The sequence below is a fragment of the Protomyctophum parallelum genome (assembly GCF_964188405.1).
Source record: "Protomyctophum parallelum genome assembly, chromosome: 23".
NCBI classification, from domain to species: Eukaryota; Metazoa; Chordata; class Actinopteri; order Myctophiformes; family Myctophidae; genus Protomyctophum; species Protomyctophum parallelum.
This window is the reverse complement of record NC_139715.1, coordinates 21,264,598-21,286,445: the sequence shown is the minus strand read 5'-3', so window position 1 is coordinate 21,286,445 and position 21,848 is coordinate 21,264,598. Positions and strand designations below refer to the sequence as shown.

General features: G+C 42.6%; 1 protein-coding gene across 1 annotated transcript; it reads left to right on the top strand.

Moving 5' to 3' along the window:
* Positions 1–288: 288 nt before the first annotated feature.
* LOC310853952 (uncharacterized protein) lies at positions 289–21,394 on the top strand (the record flags this gene model as incomplete). The annotated part of the gene is made up of 21 exons (XM_083758426.1): positions 289–417; positions 2,307–2,452; positions 2,572–2,653; positions 3,059–3,194; positions 3,421–3,623; positions 4,506–4,642; positions 4,963–5,104; positions 5,479–5,754; positions 5,867–6,914; positions 7,968–8,033; positions 8,509–10,697; positions 12,158–12,337; positions 14,151–14,290; positions 14,760–14,841; positions 15,070–15,205; positions 16,629–16,831; positions 17,352–17,488; positions 17,605–17,746; positions 18,023–18,304; positions 18,481–19,180; positions 20,040–21,394. The coding sequence occupies 21 exons, from the start codon at positions 289–291 to the stop codon at positions 20,747–20,749; spliced, it is 7,266 nt and encodes a 2,421-aa protein (XP_083614552.1). The 3' UTR covers positions 20,750–21,394.
* Between the last annotated feature and the right edge of the window lie 454 nt (positions 21,395–21,848).

The following is a 21,848-nucleotide window of genomic DNA, read 5'->3' as shown; positions in this document are numbered from 1 at the left end:
TTGCAGGATGTGTAGAGTTCCAATACAAGTACAGGTCTGCTAAAAGGATAAAACCAGAAAAAGCACAAGGACATAAAGATCCTCCATTTTCAATTCATCAAAACATACAGATATACATTTCGCAAAAAATATATATAGGCTACAATGTTAGGAAAAAAAAGGGTGTACACACTTTGCAATCCCTATCACTAATTCACATTCCAGTAGATGGCAGCATTGCAACGACCATGAAGTTACAAACGCCATGAAAACCAAAACAAGAAGTCGAAGAAGACAACAGAAAGCAGTATGGCGGAGGAAGGCAGTGCTCTCGACTTAGAGGGCTTCGAGAAACGATTACAAAGTTTATTTACAAATGGTTGTTCGAGTCATGCGCTGCAGGTGGACGGTAAAGCTTTCTGTTCTGGATTCCGCAAGGTAAGACAGTCAGAGACACTGTTTCATTCATTAAAATACAAAGTAAACCTTGTGCAGGAGAACGCATGCATGCAGCAGCAGGTCTGCAGGGTTCCCCTCCCCCAGAGATCAATATAAGTTGGCTAACGCCTCTAGACCGCATGTTTGAGAAGTTAAAAACAAGTTTTGAAGTTGTTTCAGATGCATTTCATATTTGAGCTAATCTACTGATCTAATGATTACTTGTGCACCTGTTTTAACAACCTAATTATTGCAGACAGATGGATAGTTATTATTAGCCCTGATATCCTTATCTACAGGAAGGTAAAACAGGAAAGGTAAAGGTGGGCACTGTTGTAAACTCTAAGTAGCCTGTCTGGACCCTCGTCTGGTTTGACAGTGTGTGTGTGCAGGCTGGGTGCCTGGTAGCCCCTCTCGGAACCCTCTAAAAAATGTCAGAAACTTAAGTAGCATTGGGTTCTGCTTGTAGGGCTAGGTGCCTGGGTGGTGTGTGATGACGCGACACGAGACAGTATCACGCTAAAGATTCACAAAGTTTATTACACAAACGGGAACATATATAGTGTTGGATCATAATGACGTGGCCACAAGATATCAGACATAGCTAATAACTGCTAACTGCAGCAAGGCTGACCTTGCTGTCTGGGATGTCTCTCGTAGCCCAACTATAAAGTATGCTACAGTTCAGGCAGTACACAATACATATCAAGTACACTGTCTCACGTACAAGTACACAGCCATGGGCGATAACAAGATTATAACAGGCACCAAGGAAAAGTGGGCACCTCGGTGTCTCTTCTTTCCCCAAAATGTAAAAAAATAAAAAATTTAAAGTAAACCATACATGATTATAACATGCTTAAATATTCGACAATTAAGGTCTACTTCTTGTTTATGCCCCACAATGACTGGATATACAGGTCTTGTAGGGGTGCATACTTAGTTTAGAGTAGACTAGTCATTGATTAGACACGGGTTAAGGTTAGGTTTAGTAATTTACATTACTATTTTTCAAATATTTCATTATTTTTACATTTACAAGGTAGCCTGCATAAGGCTCATACATAGTCTGGATTTTCGGTGGTTAGGTGACCACCGAACTACAACATGACATCACGAGCTGCGGTGAAGAGCAAACCACTGCCAACGCTCCAGCCCTTCTCTCTGTTTTTACTCACCACCGCTCAACGTTATTTCAGCTCCGGTGGTCACCTCACCACCGAAAATCCAGACTATGAATAGGCCTTTAGACTCAGGCAATCATGCCCCGCCCCCCCCATGTCCTGGGATGCAATATTATACTCACTACTGTACTCTAAAGGCCTATTCATAGTCTGGATTTTCGGTGGTGAGGTGACCACCGCTCCGGTGGTGAGCTGACCACCGGAGCTGAAATAACATTGAGCGGTGGTGAGTAAAAACAGAGAGATGGGCTGGAGCGGTGGCGGTGGTTTGCTCTTCACCGTGGCTCATGACGTCATGTTGTAGTTCGGTGGTCACCTAACCACCTTAAATCCAGACTATGTATGAGCCTTAACGCTGTTGAAGTAGGACTCATACAATGTCCCTGGGACCCATCTAAAAGACCACTCCTGGGTCCAGGGACCCTATTGACATCACTGCTGCATCCTCAAGGAACCACACTTCTTTTTTTTTTAATGTACTATCATTTCATAATGGACGATTATTCTTTTGTGTAAGTGGGCATGTCCTTTGGGAAAATAGGACATGACATGTAGGCTACTTGCCCGACGAGAAAGTCCCTGTGAGATCAACCCCTGAATGTTGACTTCAAGTTCCTCTTGGACTGGTGCCATAATGGGTTTAATGGATGGAAGTTGTTCCCCAACTCTAGTTTTTTCTTTCTCTCCCACATTTCTCTCTTAAAGCTGGTGGAGGACTACACATGTCACTGGCAGACTCCACTGCCTCAACTCAGGATCCTCGAGATTGCTCTTTGCTATTTTGATCGAGAATCGTACTCGTTTCCGGTAGGCTGTGATGATGTACACTACATGCTCAGCAGTCTAGCCTTGTAAGTAACCCTGGCGTAGGCCTTTGTTCGGACTGTTGGGGGAAACTGGGCGCATATTTCAACTAAAGAATACATTTTTTGCCCGAACAGTAATTCATAGGATTTCTGTTCCCTCGCAGGAGTGTGTTTGAGCTCTTGCTGTTCTTTGACAAGAATGACTTCGATCAGGATCCACTGAAACACTTCACTGTTACATTCCAGGTGAGGCTTCAAACCATTTTCTGACTTAGCTTAATTATGTACCGGTATTTATTTGAATGGATTTGACAACAGCCGTCATTGTTGCCCCTTAAATGCAGCACCACTCAAATATATACTGTATGTATCTACATATCAGGCCAGGGCTTCTCAAAGTGTGAGGCATGCCTTTCAAACATGGGTGAAGATGAAATAGGATTTAACATCCATTAGGGATGATGTCGCATGCTCCTCTAATTGTAATCTCATTGCAAAGGTTAGACATAAGAGAGTAGAAATAATTGTGTGCATTATGATTGTCTATCCTGTTCTCCCTGCTGTTTTTCAGCAGGGGAGAGAGCAGGGCTTTTCAAAACGTGAGGCTGCAATTTATTCTCTTTTTTCTCCCTACTGTGGAATGTCATGCAGGAATGTCATATGTCCCTTGCAAGGCATCAGAATGTTCACTTGCTCGAGGTGATTAATTGTTTACAAGATGGCGGGCCATGGGGGAACGTCACTCTGCAGTCCATCCTCACACAGTCCACATTACCTCAGACTCAAGGTTTGTAATGGTGAAAACAACAAACCAGCCAATTTTGTTTTTCATTTAATCATATTTTTTACAATCCTGTTAATCAGTGTTTCCACTGTGGAGACAGCTAGCTCATTACACAACGGGATAGAATGCTGGCACCCAGTATAATTTAATGTAAGTGACTCATTCCACACAGTGACTTCATTGACGTTACTACATTTGGACTATCTTCTCCTGTTTGACTCCTCCACAGTGGACCGATATATCAGCACCCAGGTGCCGGTGTTGTTGGAGCTGCGGGTACGCTACCTGTTGACCTGTGAGAGGGTCAGCGAGGCTATGGCCCTGGCCAAGTGCTGCTCTCAGCATCCCACAGCAGGAGAACATCCCTTCTTCCTCCAGGTGTACCTCACCTGGCTTCACAAAACCTCTCAGAACGACCTTCTGAACAAAGAGGTGGGCTGAGTGACTGTGTTGTATAGAGATGATGTGTATGAGGGATAGGAATGTTAACACAACGGATGCGCCAGCATATTTCAAAATAAAGGCGCTAGAGTGCCAGCAGATATGGCATATTCTACTCTGAAAAGCCATGCCTTCTGTGTCGTCCCCCCCCCCCCCCCCGGTAAGAAATTCTTCATTAATTTGATTCATTTTTTACTGTTACTTAACAGTTAACAATTCATCGAAAATTCTGCGGTTCTATCATTGGGTGTTTTTCTGTGAATGTAATGCTGTCTGCTCATGTGTGGCCGAGGAACGCACATGTGGGCCGGTTAAAAAATACCCCCCCCATCTTGGTAGCCACAGAGACGTCTCTGTTTTTGCATGTAATGTGACAGACGAGCCACTGCACTTTTCATTTAATTTGATCAAAATAAATATTCGATTAAGGAATATAATATGCCTTTTGTATTATTTTTGTATATCAGCATAGACATTAGACATTGAGGGAAATTAATATTCTCAGATAAAAAAACACAGCTTATCAACCTACCGGTTAATCGATCGATACAGTTATCGTTTATCAATTAATGAATGAATCGATACATACAGACATACATCCCTAATGGGAGAGGACAGGACTGTATAATAATATTGATTGAAGGTCAAAGTTGACCTATATTGGTCCTATTACTAACAAATACTCCCAATGGTTTAAACTGTAGAATAGTACTAGTTAAGAATGTTTTTGGGGGCATTTGTGCTTCATCTTTGCAGGACAGTAGAAAGACATGGACCATACAGTACTGTAGAAATTACACATTAATCCATACTGGTATGCCCTGAATGGGACTTGAATGATGTAATGGCACTGGGTTGTCCTCCTTCTTTCAGCTGGCTAATCTTAATGGCAAAGATGCTCTTCACGTCATCTGTAATATGGAGAGCGAGGAAGAGGATGAATCACTACTGGCCCTCACCAGAGCCTTCCTCTACCAGGAGCTTCGAAGAGGAGACATGGACCATTTGTGGTAGGTTTTACTGTCAATAGAAATCCACAAACTATACAATGGCCAGTCTCACACCAGCAGGTTATGACGGCTGTTTCACACCAAAGTATATGAATTTGAATGGCACCAGTGGTCTCAGTTCAGCAGCCATACCATCCCTATTTGTAAATGATTGGTAGAGTGGCCAGGATGAGACATGCTTGTGGGACTTGAATGATAATGCTACTAATTTGACGTTTCTTATGTTTGTCTTAATACATAAGTCACACATGGTGTAATATAACTGCACAGTACACAAAGTAGGAATATTTATCAACTTAATTGTCTTACATGTCCTACAGTGACCTTGTCTTCATATGGAGCAAACTACATATGAGGTTGAAAACCTCCAAACAAGTTTTACTTGAGGAGAGCCATGAGCTGATGCTGTCTGCCACCAATGTCCATTCAATCTTCCCGTTCATCAGAGTCATTCTGGAAGAGGTGAGATGAGTATTTGTTCAAGTAAGAAGCTACGTTTTTGTGCAGACTTGGCGCTTGAACTTAAAGATGGAGTGCAGTGATTTCCACCCTAAAACATGATCATCAGGTCTTATTGTTATATAAGGAGGTATAATTTGTTCAAAAAAGTGTACAGTATTTGTTAAAATGTTGTTTTTATGTGGGCACGCCCACCAGTTCATTAAGTATGCCTGGTTTGCCTGGTAATGGCTGAGCCAGACTGGAAAGTAATTATTTTACCAATAATGAAGGTGGAATATTTATATTAGATAAAACCTTTAATATTCAGTGGTATCCAAGACAACTTTTACACATTTCAGTGTTCATATTCAACATTTTGTCATTGTTTATGGTAGTTGGGCAACGATGGGCTCCAGTTCTGTGTGGAGCTGTGCACCAAGGCCCTTCAGTCCTGTGATGACGTCGGCACCAAGTCCCTGATCTACAAGACCATCGCTGGCCTGTTTCCCAACGACCTGGAGATGTGCAGAGCCTGTGCTCTGCTGGTCTACTTCCTGGAGCCCACGGTGGAGGCTTACAAGATGGTCTTCCAGCTCTACACACAGCCTGACCAGGAGTACAATGCAGATGCCAGCCCCGTCAGCAACCAAGTTCGCTTTGAGTTGCTCCAGGTGGATAAGTCATAAACGATAGTATTTTTATTTGTTTATGTCAATGCGTCTTTTTTGTGTGAATGGTCGACACTTTTCACATCTTTTGTTTTTACTGACTCTGTTTCTGTAGGTCCTGAAGAAAGGCTTGCACTTTGACCCTGAGTTCTGTGACCTCATGGCTCTGCGAGCCAACTGTAAGAATCTGATGAGTGAGACGGCAGAGAATGCTGCCCTAGAAGAGATCTTGGAATGGGTCCCTGACAACTGTACGGTCAGCACTGATGTAGCTGCAGCTTCAGCTTCAAGTGTTGACCATGTTGTAATGACAAAAGAGAAATGTGCTGTGAATGAGACTCCAGCGTTAGACTCTTTATGGCAGTCCTTTTGGCAGCTAGACAAAATGTATCACAGTCTTATCCCACCACGGTTCTCAGAAAATAAGCGCCCAAGACGTAAGATAAGGAAGCCGGGGTGGCTCATGGAGTACTCGGAAACCGCTGAGGACTTAGAGAAGGCTTCCACTTCCTTTGAAACTCCTGAGGATCTAGACGAGGCTTCCACTTCCTTTCCGTCTGGGAAGCAGCTCATGGAGAACTCAGAAACCCATGAGGATTTAGAAGAGGCTTCCACTTCACTTCTCACTCAAATTAAGCCGGCAGTGGTGGTCCTTTCCAGACTCCCACGAATAAACAAGGCTTCCACTTTACTTCTGATTAAAATGAAGTCGGCAGTGGTGGTCCTTAACAGACTCCCACAAATAGACAAGGCTTCCTCTTCACTTCTGGCTGAAATAAATCCGGCGGCGGTGATCCTTCCCAAACTCCCACAACTTCACGAGGCTCCCTCTTCACTTCTGGTGAATGAAGCTGTCCTTGACAAACTCCCACAAATAGACGAGACTCCCTCTTCACTCCTGGTGAATGAAGCTAGAAGAATCAGTCATTCCCAAACGCCGCCGGCAGTGGTGGTGCTTCCCGAACACAGCTCTCAGGCTGCTCCCTGGCCACTGTTGCCGTGGCAGCAATGCATCAGCGAGGAGGAGTGGGTTTCTGTAGGTTCTAAGGGGGAGGACACTGTTTCTGTAGGTTCTGACATTTGTTGGGACCTAACATTGGACCAGGATTCTGAACCGGAGTGCAACCAATCGGAGACACTGATGCCACAAGCAAACTCTATTGGTAAATAACCGAGGACTGGCGTTATCAACCCTTGCCATCGCGTGAATTCCATTTGTGTCTGAGCATAGGCATGGTAACGCCCCGCCTGCCTGTGATTGGCCTACCGACACTGTCCTCCGAGGTGGATATGCTGGAAGTCTGATGTGAGGGTGGTGGGATAGATATGTATGGTATGGTATGATACAAGAGAACGCTAACTTGTACGTTTTATTTACAGGCAAACTAATATTGTTTATGCCGTTTGCTTTGATGGAATAATTGATTGAACATGCACACCATAATATGAGTTGTGTAACTTGAAACATTATTGTACTATAAAAAGGTATATTTTCCCTTCATCTTTATCCTTTTTATTGTAAAATGGTAAATGGTAAATGGTTCATTTATATAGCGCCTTTATCCAAGGCGCTTTACAGAGATTGCATTCACCCATTCATACACCGATGGCAGCGGAAACCATGCAAGGCACCAACTAGCACATCGGGAGCAATTAGGGGTTCAGTGTCTTGCTCAAGGACACTTCGACAGTAACTCTGGGGGAGCCCGGGTTTGAACTGGCAACCTTACGGTTACCATCCAGGCACTCTACCCCTGAGCCACCGCTGTAATAGTATTAGTTTACTATAATTAGATTAATACACGATAATCAACAGTCTTAAAGCAAACGGCATAAACAATAAGTTTGCCTCTTCTACAAAAATAAAACGTACAAGTTAGTTACAAGGCTTGTGCCAAGCTGTCATTCTCTTGTAGCCTATTATTTATTTCTCAATCTCACCACGGAGTAACCTGCATCTCGGAGGACAGTCAAGACGGGCAGTGTCAGTAGACCAATCACAGGCAGGCGGGGCGTTACCATGCCCCAGCCATGCCTATGCTCGGACACAAACTGAATTCACGCCTTGCCATCACATACCCATGCTGTTAAAATAGTAAAAACTAAAAAAAACATAACATATTCATAACATAGTGAATCCAGTGAGTTTGTTTATATTGATAATGTCTTCCCATTAATTCTGTTTATTTCCCCGTTTGCCTCCCATGTCATATTAGGTCTGATGTCTCCAGCCCCAGAACTTACGTGGACAGGTCAGGGGAGAGACTCCTCCCCTCATCCAGGTGAGGACGATGTCTGTTGTTTAGCAATCCTTTTAATTGTTCCCAACTTACATCGTTCCCAAGTAGGCGGGTGCCCGACGAGCACAGATCTAGTTACCTTGAATTATCCCACATTTTTTATTTACTTTACTTGCATACACATTCCTACAGTACTTTGTGACCACAGTAAGTTCTTTCCCCTCTTTGTCACCTGCAAAGCTGTAAACGTCTTGCATTCCCAGCTGTAATACACAAAGATCTAGTATTAGATCTAGTAAAGTATCTAGTGCACATATCGACTGGTCCTGCGTGCGCTCCAATTTTGGTATCAAAGACATCATTATGTGACTGTTTAGTCCATTATTATAAAGTGCTCATACAAAGGAGATTGGACATATGATGAAGCATTTCCAGTTGTCTGGATACTGTTTTTACCTTCCTTTCCTCTCCCCTTCTCTCTTTCTCCCTCTCTCTCTGTCTTCTCATTGACTATCAGGAGTGACGTCCCAACCTTCCCAGACTCTGGTCTTCTCCTGTCCTGAGTGTCTATTTGCCTTTACATCTCAGGCCTTCCTCCATATACACATGAAGAGATGCCCCAAGGACATCTACTGCCAATGGAATGGACAGATCCCCTCCGCTGCCTGTCAGCAAATCACCAGCACTGCTTGCGTAGACTTAGTTCCTCCCATTCCTGTCATAACATTGGGCAACGAGTCCCCTCCATCTACTCCGGTCCCTGGCGATCCTCCCTGCATCAGCTCTGCAACCGACCCGAAACGAGGAGACACAGACCAACAAATACCTTACAGTCATCAACGGTTTATCAAAACTTTGTTTATCTCAACTTTAACTCAGCCAGGGGAAGTAAAGACGCGACATCTGATTCACACAGGAAAGAAAACCCACAACTGTGAGTGGTGTGACATGAGTTTCAACAAGTTAGATAGTCTGAGAAATCACCAAACTCTCCACACAGGTGTAAAACCTTTTCAGTGTGAAGAGTGCGGAGAGAGTTTCAGTAACGAACGGTTTCTGAAGCAACACCAGTTTTTCCACACTGGAGTTAAACCTTGGCAGTGTGATGTGTGTGACAAGAGCTTCATTTGGTTGAGAGACCTGAAGGTACACAAGCATGTGCACACTGACGTACAACCTTTCCACTGTGAACTGTGTGCCAAGAATTTCTCTACGAAAGGTAATTTGAAGATGCACCTTCGTATCCACACTGGAGAAAAACCTTTCAGCTGTAAAGTGTGTGCAAAGAATTTCTCTGTTAAAGGTAATCTAAAGAAACACCTTCTTATCCACACAGGAGAAAAAGCATACAACAGTAAAGACAGTGGCAAGTGCTTCAGTCAGTCCAATAATCTGAAGCAACACATGCAATTGCACACCGGAGAAAAACCTTTCCAATATAAAGTGTGTGCAAAGAATTTATCTTTGAAAGGTGATCTGAAAATACACCTTCGTATCCACACTAGAGAAACCCCTTTCCGCTGTACAGTGTGTGGCATGACTTTCAGTCAGAAAGGTCATCTGAGAAAACACCTTCGTACCCACACCGGAGAAAAAACATACGACTGTAAAGACTGTGGCAAGAATTTTGCTTGGAAACATAATCTAAAGAGACATATTCATATCACCCACACCGGTGAAAAACCATATGACTCTAATGTGTGTGGAGAGAATTTATGTCAGAAAGACAATCTGAAGGATCCCCTTTGTACCCACACCGGAGAAAAACCATACAACTCTAAAGACTGTGGCAAGTGCTACAGTCGGGCTAATCTGAATCAACACATGCAAGTCCACACCGGAGAAAAACCTTTACACTGTAAAGTGTGTGGGGAGAATTTCAGTCAGACAAGTCATCTGAAGAGTCACCTTCGTACCCACACCGGAGAAAAACCATACGACTGTAAAGACTGTGGCAAGAATTTTGTTTCGAAAGATAATTTTAAGAAACACATTAGTATTATCCACACCGGTGAAAAACAACACCTTCGTACCCACACCGGAGAAAAACCTTTCTGTTGTACAGTGTGTGGGAAGTATTTCGGTCGGAAAAGTTATTTGAAGATGCACCTTCGTACCCACACCGGAGAAAAACCATACGACTGTAAAGACTGTGGCAAGAATTTTGTTTCGAAAGACAATCTGAAGAGACACATACGTATCATCCACACCGGTGAAAAACAACACCTTCGTACCCACACCGGAGAAAAACCATACGACTGTAAAGACTGTGGCAAGAATTTTGTTTCGAAAGAGAATCTGAAGAGACACATACGTATCATCCACACCGGTGAAAAACAACACCTTCATACCCACACCGGAGAAAAACCATACGATTGTAAAGACTGTGGCAAGCGCTTCAATGACGGACATCATCTGAATAACCACAAGTGCTTCCACTTGTTTGACGACACGAACCCCGGTGTCCCCAATTATGGTTATGGCATAATGGGCGAACATTCGCAGACAATGGCAGATCTACAAGCTCACGGAACATGTAAACATGATGCATTGGGGGATAGGATGTGGGTGGGTGACATGTGTGAGATTAGCACATATTATGCCCATGATGATGTATTGGTGATTGGTGAGATTAATGGCCATGCTACAGGTGATGCTCATAATGCATTGGTGGATGATATCATTGAGATTATGGACCATGACTATGTGTGACCATGTGAGTTTGTAGATCGGTTGATTTCAGATAAGAAATGTGGTGTAGAGGTAGGGGGGAAAAGTATGTGGTCCGCTACAAAACCAGCGTCAGTGGATAATCATTTATGAGGGTCAAAATCATATGCTGCCATCCAAAAGCAAAGCACTGTCAGTATAGTATACGCTATTCCTATGTGTGTGATTATTTTTCTGTTTTGCATTAGGTCAATTTGTATGTTAGCCAGATTGTACGCAATCAATTCAAATTCACATGGAATAAATCTTTCAATTTTTTTGTTAATAGTTTGTTGACATAATCTCGCCAAAGATCTACACATTGTAAGCCAATGTTAGGAGGGTATTGATACTCAGAGGGAATAAGGATTCACACCAATCAGACTGGGTTACAATGAATGTCTGAATGTCTGATCATTTATATACTGCTCAACATATGCAAGTTAGCATCCGGCAGTTTCTCCATGCTGGGGACCCATACTAAACATTTATAACATAAAACCTTGGTGTACTCAACATGTCCGGGTTCACAATGGGGCAAACTTTACAATTGACATCTATCCACTTTAATGGATTGAACCACTAAGTAAGTATAGGCTATGGAGTATGGACTTTAAATAAAGAAAATCAAAACAATTCATTATATGCAGACCATAACACTGCAGTGTCTGCTGATGGAAAAAGTGCCATTTATTTTCTTTAATTAGTCAGCATGCCATTGCCATATCAACATTAAGTTTAATTAAAATATATATTTCCTGCAGATGCGTATTGTCCATAACCCTTATAGTTTAAGATATTCTGATTTGCATAGAGAGGTGAGTGTAACGAAGACTCTCACTTCCATCATCATGTTGTTGGATCTGAGTAGTTGCTCATTGGATATTTAGTCCCCATATATGGGGATATCCGACTAGGACGTTGGGCTATACGACATGTCTAGTATGACAATCCCTATAGGCTATTTGGCCCGAGCCGACCTAGTGCTGATATCAGATAGATGTGGTAGAATCATATATGGATAGATCTAACTGAATTACGTACTCACTATGAAATAGCGCTTTGTGCTATTTCATAGTGAATGTACGTAATTTAATTGACCTTTAATGTATATCTTAAAATGTATTTTAAACCAAAAATTCTCTCTTGTAGCAGTGCACTGTGGAGTGATAGTGATTACCCTCCATTGTTGGCAGTGGGCACCATAGTTTGTTTGAACTTTTGTAGAATGTGTACAGTTCAATGAAAGTACAGGTCAATCCAAAATCTGCTAAAACCAGAAAAAGCACCAAGACTTGATTACATAAAGGTCCTCCGTTTTCAATTAATCAAAAATGCTAAAAAATAATATATCCTATATAAAATGTGTACACTTTACTATCCCTATCACAAATTCACATTCCAGTAGATGGCGGTAATGCATCGATTTTGGGACGTCAAATGCCATTAACTCAAAGAAAAGAAGAATATTGGGACAAGCAGCGGAACAGGAGAAGAACAGCAGTATGGCGGAGCAGGAATACAGCGCTCTCGATTTACAGGGCTTCGAGAAACGACTACAGAGTTTGTTTAAAAGCGGTTGCTCGAGTCACGCGCTGCAGGTGGACTCTAAAACCTTTTTTTTCGATTTCCGCAAGGTAAGACAGTTTATAAGGAATTTACATAATAAAACCTGTGGAGGAGATTGGAGAACATAAAGCAAATGGTTCAGATTCCCCTCCCCCAGTGACAGTTGGCTAACGACCACCACCCCGACGTAGCGCGAGCAGCATGTTCTTTAATAGACAAAAGGGTTTTTAGTACTTTTTTACCCGTTCAAATTGGTTTTAGGGTTCAGTTGTACATGGTTGTCGGGCTACAGTACTACCCTAATTAAGTCACAAACATTAGCCGTTAGCTAATGCCACTGATAAGATATTCCATGCATGTGGTGTTTTATTATCACAACAAACTGAACGCAGCATGGGTTGAGTCACTGAGGTTAATTGTCTGTGACTCTGTGTGTCATGTTAATTCAACTAACTAGTCAACACTGTGCTGACTAGTGACTAACCAAGTCTATAGCCAGGCTAGCCCTCCAAGCAGAACCCAAATGCTACTGAAGTTTCTGACATTTGTTCGACCCAGTGCATTGGGTCCTGTTCCTCGTCGTCCATGCCACCTGATTAAAACATTTACTGGCTGTGTTTACATGTTAAAACGCCTCCCCGCGCTCTTTGACGATATTCTTCAGTATGAGGCTTTCTGAATATGTAAAGTATAAGTACACATACATACCTTTGCGAATATCTCCTGTGGCGCGGAAGCCGTTAAGTATTTTTAATATATGTTTGCCCGATTTGGAAGCTTGGATTCTTCTTGTTTATTGACACCTCATTGTACCGCCTATCTGGCTAGCTAGTGGCGCTATAGCTATGACACAGCAGATCAGAGGCAGGGACGTAGCCTCACAAGCCAACCGCACACCGGGAGGCGGTACAATAAACGGTAAACAAACAAGAAGAAATAAAGCGACCAAATCGGTCAAACAAAGATTAAAAATACTTAACGGCTTCCGCGCCACAGGAGATATTCGCACCGGGATGTATAGCTACTTAAAGTTACCGAATTCAGAATAACTCAAGGAAAATAATGGCGTCACATGCCGCGGGGCCTATTTTAGAGAGAATCTCCACATCCGCATTTAGGAATTTCCATACGAAAATACAGTAGAGAGCAGGGACCCAACGTAAAACTCAACACAATATCAAAAAAGTTTTACGTAGGGTCCCGAAAGGGGCTATAGCCAGGCAGTGAGCCAGCCAGCTGTTCAGCTACTATACAACATTAGCCTGGTTTAGCTTAGCATTTGTGTGCCATAAACAAGTCGTTTCTGGGCAACACATGGATATACATTCAGTAAACATGTAGTGGATTAAATGTTATTATTAACATGAATTAGGCCGCAGGCTACTGTTTGAAAATTGTACCATTATGGAATAGAATATTTTTGCTGTCGATAACTACAACTACAACTGGTGGGGGGAAAGGCTAACGATGGGAAGAGTGAAAGAAAACTATGATTTATTGTTCTTAATACACAGTTACTAGCCATTTATCAGATTAATTTCCATAATGTTCCAGTTCCAATTTTGTCTGCTCATTTCTTTGTGTTTCACTTACAATTCTACTGGTAGAGTTCTCTAGCCCAAACATTTAGATCAGAATCGAAAAAAACCTCTACGAGAATCTAAATGTTTGGGCTATGAGTTCTCTATCCTGATTGGATAAAAATCGCCGGTGTCCTAACCTGAAAATACATTAAGCTGTTCAATACAAATCTGGAGAGACATGGAGACTCCTGTTACTGAACAATTACTCTATAGCAATATACAGCTCTATAACTTGTATTTTAACCAAATAAACCTTACCTTTATTCGTAATAATTATTTTTCATATATCTCTCCCTAGCTGGTGGAGGAGTACACGCATCAGTTCCAGACTCCACTGCCTCAACTCAGGATCCTCGAGATTACTCTGTGCAATTTTGATCCTTACCTGTTTCCAGAAGGCTGTGATGATGTGCTCTCCATGCTCAGCAGTCTGGCCTTGTAAGTCAGTGGTTCTCAAACTCTTTCACGTCCTGTATCTCTAAACTAAAGCTTCGAGCGCTGTCCATTCACGTCCTGGTTTACGGGCCAACGATCTTCCTTAGTCTCTCTATATCTATGGCGCTGTCCATGGTTTTGATCAAAACGGCGATGTTCTGTCGTAATGTCTGACTTAATCATTCATCTCGTTTGGAATATATTGAATATTTTCAGAAAAATCTGAGTAAACTCTCTGAGGTACAGATACAGACCCATAAGGGTCCATTTGGTTAAAACATATAATTTAGCTGGAGACCCCCTGGAAATCCCTCCAGGACCCCTGGGGTCCCCAAACCCCACTCTGAGAACCGCTGTTGTAAGTAACCGTGTTGGTCTTTGAGGCCTTACAACTATTAGGAAATGGGATGCAAATGTCAAGAATCAATTTCTTGCCCAAAGAGTAATTCCTAGGATTTCTGTTCCCTCACAGAAGTGTGTTTGAGCTCTTGCTGTTCTTTGACAAGAATGACTTCAATCTGGATCCACTGAAACACTTTGCTGTTAAATTCCAGGTGAGGCTTCATCCATTTTCTGACTCAATTATGCATTGCCTTCAAAGCATCATTAATCATTATATATTTTTTTACTGTAAGTATAAATCACAATCGCTGCACCCTTCCCTGTGATTCCTGTGTCTTTTCAGAAGTCTGGTGATATGTTCCACATACTGTAGAGCAGGGCTTTTCAAAGTGTGTGATGCTGCAATTTATTCTCCTTTTCGCGTAACTGTTTTTTTCCAGGAATGTCATAAGTCCCTTGCGAGGCATCAGAATGTTCACTTGCTCCAGGTGAGCAATTGCTTACAAGATGGCGGGCCATGGGCGAACAACACTCTGCAGGCCATCCTCACACAGTCCACATTACCTCAAACTGAAGGTTTGCAATGGACAAAATATGTTTTATACCTGGCTGCCGCACACTCCAATCAGCAACCACATTTTTTTGCATTTGTTTTATACCTGGCTGCCACACACTCCAATCAGCAACCATATTTTTTTGCATTTGTTTTATACATGGCTGCTACTGTCAAGAGGAAGGTGTGAGACATAACAAGACAGAACAATACAAATTAATTTACGGCTGTTATCAAAGCAAACCTGGGCTTCCATAACACCTCAACAGTGCCACAGGCTGATCACCTCCATGCCATGCCCCATTGATGAAATAATTTATTCAAAAGTAGCCCAGACCAAGTAGTAACTGCATACATTAATATACTTTTCAGATGGTCGACATTTGTCGTTTAAGAAATCATTTTTTAGTGGTCTTGTAAAATATTCTAATTCACTGAGATAGGATTTTTTTATTTTCAGCTGTACACCATAATCATCAATATTAAAACAATAAAAGGCTTGAATTATTTCAGTTGTTGTGCAATGAATCTAAAATATATGAAAGTTTATTTATTTTTATTACATTATGGAAAATAATGAACTTTTTCAGATTATTCTAATTCGTTGGGATTCACAGACCTAGCATATTTAGAGGCATGAGTCATTAAGGTTGTTGTTGAGTATTCTACACCTGTGTTATGTGGAAATTACCTAAACAAAATGTACTTATCATAAGCCCTGCACATTTAAAAGATATGCATCCTTTAAATGTGCAGGGCTTCACATTTAAAACTCAGTGCAATCAGGAATGGGCTATCCTGCAGAAAGGTTTTAACTAGAACACACTACAACATTGTCTGAAGAGTCAAGTCTGTTAAATGTATTTCCCTTACAAATCCTGCTTCCACTGTGTGGACAGGACGGCTACCTCATTACACGAGGGGATAGAATGCTGCATCTACACTATGTTAAGTCAGTCTTTTGCATTGCTTACTTCACTTGTCTTCTAACTACTCAGTGCTCTTCTTCACCATGTTTGCCTCTAAAGATAGCCATGCGGGGTGCCAAGCTGCTCGTTGGGTTAAGACTTCGGTGTCTTAAGCCCAAACCGCACCGATAGGGACTCCTAGGGTCAAAACCGGTTTAAGATCAACCACACCAATGCAACTCATTGCAACTCAATGGGTTGCATTGGTGTGGTAACTGTGGTTGACCCGACCAGACCCTTTTGGTGTGGTTTGGGCTTTACACAAAAACACCCAGTAGAGTTCATCAAACGGCGAGCCTTACAAATAAATGTGAAGCTGAGAAGTTCCATCATTATAGTTTGTTTTCAATGCATCTGCATTCTGCACTACTGTGACAAAGACCCATTCTAGTATAATTGAAGTGACACTCGTGTTCCTTATTAGCTCTCCGTGATGAAACTAAGTCCATGTCTCTCCTCCTGTTTGACTCCTCCACAGTGGACCGATATATCGGCTCCCAGCTGCCAGTGTTGTTGGAGCTACAGGCACGCTACCTGTTGACCTATGAGAGGGTCAGCGAGGCTATGGCCCTGGCCAAGTGCTGCTCTCAGCATCCCACAGCAGGAGAACATCCCTTCTTCCTCCAGGTGTACCTCACCTGGCTTCACAAAACCTCCCAGAATGACCTTCTGAACAAAGAGGTGGGCTGAGTGACTGTTGTTAGAGATGATGTGTACACTGCATGTGTGATCTGTATGAGGGAGGACTGTATAATAATATTGACTGAAAGTACAAATTTACATTTTGTGTAAATATACTGTATATTTCTAAATATCTTGTTAATGATTTGTGTTACATGTGCAATTTGAATACAGTGAAAACTTACGCTACACATGAGCAGACATTAAATAAATAAATTGCAATTATGACACACTGAACTTTTTGAATGTGTCTATGATTGTCTGTCAAATCAATCTCTAGATTATAAAATAACCGGCTCAGCACTATTGCCAACACACAAATGGAATATAGACTATTATTAGTCTTAGTTAGTTAGACTTTTAGGCACTTGCTTAATTTATGCAGGACAGATTGGAAAGACATGCAACCTATCAGGACATCATCCAGTATTGTGTAGTGATTACACATCCAATTAGCTACTCTGGTGTGCCCTGAATGGAACTTTTAATGATGTAATGGCACTTTCTTTTCCACCCTCAGGTAGCTGATCTTAATGGCAAAGACGCTGTTCGCATCATCTGTAATATGGAGAATGAGGAAGAGGATGAATCGCTACTGGCCCTCACCAGAGCCATCCTCTCCCAGCAGCTCCGAAGAGGAGACATGGACCACTTGTGGTAGGTTTTACTGTCAAATTGTGTCAATAGAAATCCACAAATGATACTAAAGGGCCATGTAATGTAAAGCACTTTGAATTGCCTTGTTCTTGAAATGTGCTTGCCTTTCCTTACAGTGAACTTGTATTCCTATGGAGTAAACTACATATGCGGTTGAAAACCCCTAAAGATGTTTTACTTGAGGAGAGCCATCAGCTGATGCTGGCTGCTTCCAATGTCAATTCAATCTTCCCGTTCATTAGAGTCATTCTGGAAGAGGTGAGACATGAAAAGAAGTATTTTTCATATGAGAAAGAGAGCTACTTATTTTTGTACCGTAGACATCCGTTTTAGGATGTGTGCCCATTACCTAATTTACATATTTTATTATGTCAGCATAATGGCTGAGGCAGACTGGGAAATTTCCAAGACTCAGTAGCTTTGAAATAATGGTGGTGGACGAGATTCATTTGATTACACATTTATAGAATTCACTGGTATTCCTCAACTTTTACATATTTCAGAGTTAATAACGGTCTCATTTTATGTATTTAGTTGGGCAAAGACGGGTTCCAATTTAGTTTGGAGCTGTGCACCAAGGCCCTTCAGTCATGCCTTCCCTCTGACGTCGGCACCAAGACCCTGATCTACAAGACCATCGCTGGCCTATTTCCCAATGACCTGGAGATGTGCAGAGCCTGTGCTCTGCTGGTCTACTTCCTGGAGCACACTGTGGAGGCTTACAAGATGGTCTTCCAGCTCTACACACAGCCTGACCAGGAGTACCACACAGATGCCAGCCCCGTCAGCAACCAAGTTCGCTTTGAGTTGCTCCAGGTAGTGAAATGGCTTGATTAATACACCATGACCAAATGCTTATATTCTGTGTTGGCATGTTTGTGTCAATGTATGTTTTGCGTGAAACCTGCTACCCTGTGCATTATTGGGCTCTTGAATACAATTGTACAATGCTCGACAACGTTCCCAACTACATTTTTACTGTCTTTCTGTAGGTCCTGAAGAAGGACTTGTACTTTGACCCAGAGTTCTGGAACCTTATGGCTCTGAGAGCCAGCTGTATAAATCTAATGAGTCAGACTGTGGAGAGTGCTGCCCTGGAAGAGATCTTGGAGTGGGTCCCTGACGACTGCACCAAAAATCCCGATCTACATTTAAACACCCATTCGAGTGACATCCAGCAAAGCACAGAAGTGGCGCACCACCAGGCAGGGCCGAAGGAGTGCCAGATTAAAGACGACACGAATCACGTGACAACCAAACGAAGAACGATGAAGGAAGCTTTCAGGCGGTCCTTTTGGCAGCTAGGCAAAACAAACCCACAGATGGACGAGGCTTCCACGTCATTTCTGTCTAAAATGAAGCAGGCGGCGGTGGTCCTTCCCAAACTCCCACAGATAAACGAGGCCTCCGCTTCGCTGCTGGTTAAAATGAAGCAGGCGGCAGTGGTCCTTCCCAAACTGGGCTTTGCTCTCTGGCCACTGGTGCCGCTGCAGGAGCGCAGCAGCCAGAAGGACGGTGTCTATGGTTCTTCTGACACCTGGTGGGACCCAAAAGACGACAGCAGCAGCAGCAGCGACTCCGATTGGTTGTACTCTGGCGTAGAATCCTTGGCAAAAGAGCAGATGCACAAAGCCAGAAAACTCAAGAAAGATGCCCCTTTCAAGACACCGACGCTACAAGCGAACACCAACGGTAAATAACAGGACTGTCAGTCCTCACCATACTTGGGACAATAATCTGTTTATCACATACCCATACTCATTAATTGAATGTTAAAATTGTGTGACAGATATTAGTCAGTTTACTTGTATGCACATTGCACAGACAGATGTGTGCGGTCATAAAATGTAGAATGCATTCAGATGTCCCCATGGACATGTGCTGGTCAGGTGACAACATTTACTACATTAATTTTGTATGATGATGCTGTGTGTATCATTCAAGACTGCCGTTTTGTTTCTTTTTATACATGAAGGCTGCCGTTTTAGTTATCTGAGGGAAGGAAAGTATTTTGTGCACATATTGCCCAGTTAGCTTAGCCAACAGACTATGGAAAAGCTGGGGTGAAATGCAAAACGCATTCCTGTCATTACTTGCGCAAGCAGAGCGCGCAAGTACTGCAATCGGCTGGGAATGTCAGTGTTGTCCGTCGGCCAATCAGGGACCACCATTCTTGATGACATAACTAAGGTACGTTTGGGGATCGGCTGGGTATTTACGTATGTACTGTATGTATGTCACGGCAAGAATGGTGGCTGTTGATGGTGACGTAACGAAGGTAGGTTTCAAGGTTGGTATAAGGTCAATAACTGGTCTAAAGGATATAGAACAGCAGTTTAAATAGACATTAGTTAGTAGCAGTACTTGCGCGCTCTGCTTGCGCATAAGCCATGTATGGCCTACTTCTAGTTATAATTAACAAGGAAGCCATTGTGCTTCTGAACGAGGGAACTGTTGGACAGATGATGGAGGCTTTTCGAGTTCACTACTCACCATTTTCACCTGTCTCCTCTCTTCCTCTCTCCCTCTCTTCTCGCTTGCTCTCTCTCAGCTGTGAGTGAGTCCTCCCAGACTCAGCCCTTCTCCTGTCCCGAGTGCCTCTACGCCTTCACATCTCAGGACTTCCTCCACAAACACATGAAGAGGAGCCACAGTGACCTCTACTGTCAGATGTTGAGGAATGGACAGATCCCCTCAGCAGCCTGTCAACAAATCACCAGCACCGCAGCCAGCCAGAAACGAGGAGACACAGATGATACAGGCTCTTACAGTCAACAGCTTACCGAAACCTTAACTCGGCCAGGTGAAGTAAAAACACCCGAGTTGACTTCCACAGGAAAGAGACTCCACACCTGTAAATTGTGTGACAAGAGTTTCAGACATGTCGGTGACCTGAAAAGACACATGCCTGTCCACAGCGGAGAACAACCGTTCCAGTGTAAATATTGTGGTAAGAGTTTTAACGACCAGAGTAATCTGAGGAAACACGAGCGTATACACACAGGCAAAAAGTCGTACCATTGCACGCAGTGCGGCAAAGCTTTCAGTCGGATGGATTGTCTGAAGATACACATGCGCGTTCACACCGGAGAAAAACCGTTCCACTGTGAACAGTGTGACAAAAGCTTTAGTCAGTTGGGTCTGCTGAAGACACATCAGCGTCTCCACACTGGAGAAAAACCCTTCCAGTGTAAATGGTGTGACATGAGTTTCAACGAGTCAGGCAATCTGAAAAGACACTACCAGTATATGCACGCTTGAGGAAAACATTTCCCACAGTAGCGAGTCAACACTGGAGGTCCCTTCTTCACCAGCGTGTCCACACTAAAACGTTCGACAAGTGTAACCCTTTAAGACCTGAAGCCGATTCTACAAATGTCTATATGTCATTTTAAATCCAACGTTTTCAGACCCCCAAAATTATATTTATTTTGGCCGCGGAGGCGCCCCCCATCTCAAAATATTTTGTTCCAGGGACTCCCAGAAGCAAACATTTGAGTTACAATTACGGCAAAACATTTCGGAAGCACACTCCGTTTAGAGATGAGGACTTATCCAACTTAGCACTGCATGGCCTAATTGTGCAAGCTCACAAACGCACATGGATAAATTGTGTGAAAGCTACCATGATGGAAATAATCTTATTTTGATTGATGTATGCCTCTTTTTCACATGTTTTATATCAATGCTTCACCATTTTCGATATCCCATTATAAAAGGGACTACATTATGTTACATTGTGTAATTGACTTGTAATTTATTGATTCTGTAGGGATCTTTTTTTTAGGAGAGCCCTATATTGCCTCTAATACTGTCTGACATAACATAAATCTCTGTCCATCTGTCACTGTCTAGCTATATATATCCTTGTCTGTCTGTCGCTCGCTCTTTGCAGACGGTGCGTAATGTGGCTATCTTCAGTAAATTCACTCAAAATAAAACGACTTCACAAGACAATATGATTTCAGATTCAGAACATGCTTAGATTATCAATTGTGATGCAATATAATTTATTCTGATACAGTAGTGATGCTAGCAGTCAATTGAACATGAGATGGGGCGTTTCTAGGCGTAGTTGCTCTTGTTAGTAGGTGGTATTTAGATGGCCATGAGGAGATTTCAATTGTAATGAGAATCTTTTTTTTTTTTTTACCATAACTACATTAACCCAAATAGCGTCCCCAGCTCCCTATCCTGGGGAATTCTGTGATGTTCACCATTTGGCACAGACTTGTTTTGGGGGCTACAGCAGCTTGGTCTCGACACAAGCACTTCCTCCCTTATCTTATAGATAATTGTCTACTGTTATAGAAAATTGGTTTTCGGTCAGAACTACAGTACTTTACCCCAACATGTATTT